Source organism: Xyrauchen texanus, chromosome 33, assembly GCF_025860055.1.
Source record: "Xyrauchen texanus isolate HMW12.3.18 chromosome 33, RBS_HiC_50CHRs, whole genome shotgun sequence".
Taxonomy (NCBI): Eukaryota; Metazoa; Chordata; class Actinopteri; order Cypriniformes; family Catostomidae; genus Xyrauchen; species Xyrauchen texanus.
Window position 1 is genome coordinate 19921869 of NC_068308.1, and position 8050 is coordinate 19929918.

The window sequence follows — 8050 nt, forward strand, 5'->3', positions numbered from 1 at the left end:
TACTACTACTACTCGTCTGTGTTCGCCTCATTCCAGACAGCTGTCTGTTTTACTCGGTGACACGTAAAGATCGATGCTTTGTCGTCTTATGGAACAATTTTCATTGGCAGAGAAAAAAACTATGTAAACTGGTGAAATTTTATCTGAAACTAATGTTACTCAATATTTAACTTCTTGTTTACATAACATTGTATAAAAGCAATATCACACTCAAGTCATGCTGTTGTACTGATATTTACGGTTTCCTCGTAAATAAAATTAGCAAAGCAAATAAAAACTGAAATAAAAGCGAAATGAAATTAAGCCAAAGCAAATAAGTCTAGCATTTTGTAAAAATATTCTCTGATCATTTTGTTGTGGTGTTGCTTAATGTTGTTGTGTTATGGCTAATTTCTGTTGTGTTTTCATTTTTTTTCTTTCTTTGCTACTTTGGTTTTGTTGTGAACCTCTAGGTCGCCATACATATTTGATGCAACAGCACTCTTGATAATGGGATATTTCTTAATTATAGGACGCTTTCTGGAGTACATGATTCTGATTGGTCAGTTTGGGGCATGTGGTTTTTATAATGTCTGCTAAACTGTTTAATTGACTGTTCTTAAGCCTTCTTACATAATAAAAGAGCTTAAACTTGTCACTATTTTATGTACATTTATTTATGGATAGATGGGCCCTTCGATTCGAGCCGAGGAGTTTTTCTTATATCCATTTAAAATAAAACAAAAATAAAGAAATATAAGATGTAATACAGATGTACGTTAAAATAAACAAAACTACATTGTAATAATGTGTACACAGTGTATTTTTATTCCAATGGTTAATTATGTATTAATAATGAACATCAAAAACATAGAGACAGTGTTGTGAGAAATTTGACTAAGTAGATGCTTTTATTCCTCATTTTCAGCACTTAAGCAAGCCTAGCTCACAGAATGTGGATTCAGAATATTTACTTACATTCTTTGACCCTAATTCTGTACTTTCCCTTCACCATGACCCTGTGTTTACAAAATAACATCTTATTCTCAAGTTATCATCTGGCTGGCCTCTTCAGGCATTACGTCTTGAGATATGAGCTCAGCGAACAGAGCAGGCAGCCAGTATTGTGGCTCCCCCACAGCTTGGGAGTCCAGCCATGCTAAGCCCTCTTTCAGCAGGTGATCCTGAAAAAACAGTGCAAAGATATTATTATAAGAGATTACACTTAGAATTGTTCCTATGGAGTTTTATTGTTTCCCTGCAAACTTACAAGCACATGACAGGCCCGTTCTCTTTCCCACTTGAGGCTGTCTCTAATCTCACTCACTGTTACATAGCCATTTTTCTGTAATAATTGGACATAATCAGATATGATATCATAAAACTTAAAAAAGGTATTAAGATTTTTTTACATATCAATTACCTCTGCTAGCTGAAGGACAACGGTGTGATCCATGTTCAGCTCTGCTGGTACTGACTGGACTAGATAAGAGCCTCCAACTGGAATCATCCCAAAGCCATTTCCCATTGCCTTGAGCTTCTTTATGGCCCGTACCAGGTCATCTCTGAGTCATAACAAATATAGGTGGTGATGGAATACGTTTGTAAAGAACTGCTAAAGAGCAGAATGCACAAGACTAGAATATCAAAGACACTCACTGGCTCACATCTTGTGCAAACTTCCCCCTTCCTTTTAAAACACGGTGATGAAGTTCATCTAGTGTGATTAAGCCTGTAAAAATAAAGGAATTTGAAATCAAGAACAGCGCTTTTGGTTAATATTTACATTTAAATATGTTTACATTTTTGGAGATATTAAGATATGGTACAGAAAAAAGTGTGACATTTGTTTGTTGTGCTGACGTATAACATGTTCAGGTTAAAGGGATTTTTAAAAAGACTTTAACCCTTGTGCGCTGTTTGGTCTTTTTGGACTGTTTAGATTTTCTTTCATAAAAAATTGTATCCTTTATCTAAGTTGTACAAAACTTGGTGACTTCCTCCACTAACTACCTGAAAACACACAAAATCTGGACTTGATTCTAAGGGATTGTAAAAAAAACAAAAAACACTTATGTTCTGGGTAATCTTTCAACCACAAATTTTTCAAGGGGTGAGACTATAAAACATCCACAATGCAGGTTTGTTTCACTATATTAGTATTTTCTCATTGATTTCAAACATTGATAAACAATATATTACCTAACTCTAACCATCACACAAATGTGCACATCACTAGATTTGACGATCAACATCATCTGACCCATTTAAGAGTTTTTTTTTTTTGCCCACGTGTAGACACACCTGTCTCTATATACAGTATACCAAACATACCAGAAAGGTCGAAGTTTGAGTCTGACCCCTGTGTGAAAGTTGATGCTAGAAATGTTGTTTAATGTTTGAAATAAATGACAGATAACAAAATAACTGTAATTTTCTGTGTTATCAATCAGGTTTGACAGCGTATTGGAGCATCATTGCAAAATCTGACACTTCAATACAAGTGGTTTAGAAAAAATACTACAATTTGACAAATAATAGTTTTTATAATGTCTAAATATATATCCAATACATAACTTGAGATAATATCTAGAAATTAAGTTTGTTAGTACATAAATATAGAGATCAACCATTGCATGGGGCACTGAAATCATCTGCTGGCCACAGTTGTTATTTCATGTAATTATAATTTTTTTATTTCAGCAGATGTCATCATAGACCCCAAATACAGGACAAAGTGATGTTTTGACGCTTGAAATTAAGTTTTTTTTTTTTATGAAGTAAAGATAAAACGTGCTAGTTTTATATAGAAATGAATGGTGTATTTAGTAATTTAGAGCAAAATAAGGTCTAAATACCCCCATTTATATGATAATATGCTAAATTAGATCTGAAATACCAGTTTAAAGGAATATTCCAGGTTCAATACAAGTTAAGCTCAATCAACAGCATTTGCGGCATAATATTGATTATTTTGAAAAAACTAAATTGGACTTGTCCCTCCTTTAAAAAAAAATAAATCAAAGTTACAGTCAGGCACTTACAATGGAAGTGAATGGGGCCAATATTTGGAGGGTCTAAAGGCAGAAATGTAAAGCTTATAATATTATAAAAGCACTTGCATTAATTCTTCTGTTAAAACTCATGTGTTATCTGAGCTATAAAGTTGTGGCAATTAAGTTGTAAAATGGGCTATAACTTTACACAGAAAACTCTTTACACACTAAAAGGAGAAAAGGAGGGGCAAATCAAAATAATTTTTTGTGATAGTAAACATTATGCCACAAATGCTGTCGAGCTTAACTTGTATTGAACCCAGAAAATTCCTTTAAAACTACAAACTTACCACCATTTCTGTGTTTTAGAGCTAAACAGACTTCAATAATCTGCACGCCAAGCTCATAGTAGAAATCTCCAACACCAAGCATCTCAGACCAAAATCCTTTTCCAGCTGCACACATACAAAAAATGTGTGAGAATTAGACATATGATCATATTAAGCAATCATGCACTTTTACTTGTCCACAACATTTTGATATGCGCTTACTGTACACCTTAATATAAATCATACGATGATATATGTACTTACATCTAGGCTTAAAGTGAAACATCTTATTATAAATACTTACATGCCAGTGGGTCAACTCCAATGGTGGCACACATCTCTTGAAACTGCACTCTAAACTGAGAGCTCTTACGGATTTCTTGTTTATGCTTACTGGCAAACTGCTCCAAATGGGTCTTAAAGGTTTCCAACTGTTTTGACATCTACAAAGACAACACATATGATCTGCTTATAATGGGTCAATATTTATGAGCACCTCTGAAGTTTGCTAACAATCAAGAATAATCCATGTCTTGCATATGTTTAGGAACTAAGGCACAAAATCAGGTTATACACACCTGTACAATCTGATCCTCAGCAAGGACAGTACCTCTCTCTTTATACTTAGCCTGTGACAAAAAACGAAACAAAACAAAAAACAAATGAGTCAAATGAAAATGCTAAATAATTTCCTAGTTAATTCACCTCCTCGCATAAGGGTGGTGGTGTGATCATACCTCTGCGAGTTTCTTTTTGGCGATCGCTCCAGCTCCGACTCCTCTTCTGTGCATGGTGGCTAAATAAGGACCGTCTCAAAAATGTCTAAAACACTTTTTTAACCAATGGTAATTGTATTATTTACCTTCTATGACAACTGTAGCAGTTGACTTCCTAGTCACCTGAACAGCTCACGAACTACATTGATACATGTCGAGACACAACCAATAACTAGATCTACTGCAATAAAACTAATGTATACGGTTATTCTGTTTCAACAGCTCTCTTTATCAAAAATGTTTTTAACAGTCCAGAAAGAAACAACCACACAGAAGTGTTTGATTTCTTCTGCGAATGAGTATGATCTCATCGCTGATTTGGTGAATATGTTTCATACCGCCACCTATCGGACTGGAGACCCTCCAACAACTAGTCATTGCCAAGTTAAAGGGATAGTTCCAAGGCGTCCCTGCTGGTAGATGCTGGAACTACAGCACCCGATGGCAAAAAGCATGTTTATTTTTTTTTAATTTGGAGTCAAAATCACACAATAATCAAATACAGAATGACAATAAAAATAATTGCAATAAAAGCAGTAAAAAACAAACAAAAAAACAAACAAAAAAAAAAAAACAATATTAATACAAAATATTACAAGTAAATAAAATAAATTAACAAAATAACAGAATTAAGAACTATATTTCTCCATAGACAGCCATTCAAAATAAATCCATATATAAAGAAGTGATATGATAGGTGTTTGTGAGAAATATATATATTTTTTAGTCTTAAAGAAAGTCTTTTTATATATTTATTTGTTTCTCACCCACACCTATCATATATGTTTTGAAGACATGGATTTAATCACTGGAGTCAGATTGATTATTTTTATGCTGCCTCTATGTGCATTTAAAGCTCCAAAGTTTTGAAACCCAGTCACTTGCATTGTATGAACATGCAGAGCTGAGAAATTCCTCTAAAATATTTGTTTGTGTTCAGCAGAAGAAAGTCACACACATCTGGGATGGCATAAAGGTTAGTAAACAATGAGAGAATTTTCATTTTTGTTCTTTTCATAGATACAATTAAATATAAATAAGAGACAACTTGTTCTGTTGAGTATTTTGCTCTCCTGCAGCCTGAATGTCAAATGAATACAAGTAGTCCACACAGAAATGTTTACACACTGACATTGAAGCTTAATTTGCTACACTGAAAAAAATGAGAGCAGCTCAATTGAAAATACTATACCAGTACACTTGAAATCAATTTAATTCATTTATGTTTAAGATGAGAACATGATTATATTGCACAAAGTCCAAGTGATATTTTACACAGTCATCAAAAATTGATATGATCGCATTGCCATGAAATGTTCAAATTATTCCTACTTAAAAGATTTTAAAAGAATATCCCATGTTCAACACTAGTTAAGCTTAATCAACAGCATTTGTGGCATAATGTTGATTACCACATAAAAAAATTTTGACTTGCCTATCCTTTTCTTAAAAATAAAAAGAAGGTAAAAATCTAAGTTATAGTGAGGCACTTCCATTGTAAGTGCCTCACTATAACATCTTTCTGCTTTTTGTAAAGAAAAGGAGGGGCAAAATTTGTTTTTGTGGTAATCAATATTATGCCACAAATGCTGTTGATTGAGTTTAACTTGTATTTAACCAGGAATGGTCCTTTTATGTGATTTTTTACTGCTTATTCAATTAACTTATTTAAAATGAGCTAATGCAACACAATTCTTTAGCATTTGGTGTCAACTTAATTGAATTGTGTACAATCCATCTATATTTACTTAACCCTTTAACAAACTTAAATGGGCCCACAAGAAAAAAAAGTGTCAAAAATATCATTATTACAGTCTTGACCAATACAAAATAGGTATCATTGTACTTTCCAATGCATGCAGACATTATGACCAAAACTGAACAAGGGCTTTAAAATTTGCAGACATATCAGAGGTGTTCCATTTTGATACTTTATGAAAAACATTTGCACTGTACATATTATTGCATACAGTAAAAACATCAATCTCTGCTAATAACCATGTGTCATACGTTGTTGGAAATCTCTCAAAGAGTAGAAGACAACCAGACTATTTGTTTTACTCACAGACAATATAATATATAAAGTAATTGCTAAGTAGGCCTATATGTCTCTGATTTTGACAATTAAGTTGGTGTTGCTTATATGCTACATTTTCACTTATAACTTCATGAAACTTCATGAAAAATAAACATAACAGAACAGAACAGAACAAAATTATATAAAATTAAACCCTTCCCCCAATCATAACAGGGCAGGACCCAATTATTTATGTATTTTTCCCTTATATTGGCTATGTAGAGTCTGGGGCAAAATAAAATATGAGTGCCCAATACGTCACACTCTGAACCCTTTACCAAAATTCTTGGATCTTAACACGCCACCAAAACACATGGGGTGTGTCTCCACCTTCTGATTGGCATCGCCAGCAGGTAGGGGTGTCTTTAAGACCAAGCCTGTACAATCTAGAGAGGGTCCAATAGAATTGCATAAGGCGCACGCTTGCATCCAGGGGTGGAAAGATTACTGAAAAATCATACTCAAGTAGAAGTACAGTTACTTCCCAAAAAATTTAATGTGAGTAGAGTAAAAGTAGCTGTCCTAAAAACTACTCAAGTAAGAGTAAACGAGTAGATAATTTAGAAGTACTCATGAGTAGTGAGTATTGAGTACCGAGTTGCAAAACCTATGCCCCATTATAATGAACACTGTATGCCAACTTTTAAAATAACTTATCTATGATAAACACTACATGAATCTGATCCCAAAAAATAAATGGGAGACATGATAACAGAAATGAAAATATTAAAAAGTTTTCAATATACTGATCACCAACAATTACATTAAAATCAGTTAATGTGTAGGGTCTAAATGTGTAGGGTCTAAAATGGCGACAGAGTTATTGTTGTGCATAAAACATGTTCAAACAATGCAAGGAATGCAAAAAAATGTTAAATAAGCAGGATCACTTGGCACGTCATGTCCTGCACAATAGAGGAGGTAGAGCTGGCATGGAAAAAGTTGTTTGGAACAGGGGCTACATCATGCTTAAAAAGGAATAATTCACCCAAAAATGAAAATTTTTGGACTTTTTTTCTTCTGCAGAACACAAATTAAGATTTTAGAAGGATATCTCAGCTCTTTTGGTCCTCACAATGAAAGTGAATCGATGCTAAAATATTGAAGCTCCACAAATCACATAAATCAGCATAAAAAAAGTCTATGTGCCTCCAGTAGTTTAATCTATGTCTTCAGAAGCGATATAATAGATGTGGTGAGAAACAGATCATTGTTTAATTCCTTGTTTACAACTTCTCCTCCCTGATCAGTCAATCTCCACTTTATCTTTCACTTTCTTCTTGTGTTTTCTGTGATTCACATTCTTCATGCGTATCGCCACCTATTGGGCAGAGAGAAGAATTTCTAACAAAAATGTACTTAAATATTTATCTGTTGACCCACGACAATCATATCACTTCTGAAGTATTGGATTAAACCACTGGAGTTGTATGTATTACTTTTATGCTGCTTTTATGTGCTTTTTGGAGTGTCAAAATGTTGGCACCCCTTCACTTACATTGAATGGACCTACATAGCTGAAATTTTCTTCTAAAATGTTTTATTTGTGTTCTGAAGAAAGAAAGTCATAGACATATGACATTAATTTTAATTTTGGTGTGAATTATTTCTTTAAGTAGCACATGGGGGGCCACACTGTCCTCCTTTTGAGATACAATGTCCCGTATTGATTTAGTTCTTGTATCTTTTAAGCCAATAAATAGTTGTGTTCTCATTATAATGCATGATGCACAATTTTCTGAAGTTTGTGACTGGTGGAATGTTCTGCTGAAATATTGCTCTGCAAATGTAGAGAAATCATAATAAAGGCTAAGCATAATTATAAATTCTTTCATCATCTCTACTTTCCTGGTAATTTATTATACCAATTAACACACTCTCTACATCAGGGGT

At 33.6% G+C, this 8050-nt stretch overlaps 1 protein-coding gene across 1 annotated transcript; it reads right to left on the minus strand.

Moving 5' to 3' along the window:
• Positions 1-795: 795 nt before the first annotated feature.
• On the minus strand, positions 796-4691 carry snf8 (SNF8 subunit of ESCRT-II). The gene is made up of 8 exons (XM_052102522.1): positions 4042-4691; positions 3883-3933; positions 3609-3747; positions 3326-3430; positions 1639-1711; positions 1403-1544; positions 1250-1324; positions 796-1163 (listed from the first exon to the last, which is right to left on the minus strand). Exons 1-8 carry the CDS (start codon positions 4093-4095, stop codon positions 1026-1028), a joined length of 777 nt encoding a protein of 258 aa, XP_051958482.1. The 5' UTR covers positions 4096-4691; the 3' UTR covers positions 796-1025.
• Positions 4692-8050: the final 3359 nt, after the last annotated feature.

Excerpts from the sequence above, each read along its gene's own strand:
- snf8 (XM_052102522.1), bottom strand. The coding sequence starts at position 4,095 with ATGCACAGAAGAGGAGTCGGAGCTGGAGCGATCGCCAAAAAGAAACTC. Across the intron at positions 3,748-3,882 it reads CTGAGGATCAGATTGTACAG|ATGTCAAAACAGTTGGAAAC; the intron begins GTGTGTATAACC and ends TTGTCTTTGTAG. Across the intron at positions 1,545-1,638 it reads TTTGCACAAGATGTGAGCCA|AGATGACCTGGTACGGGCCA; the intron begins GTGAGTGTCTTT and ends GTTATGACTCAG.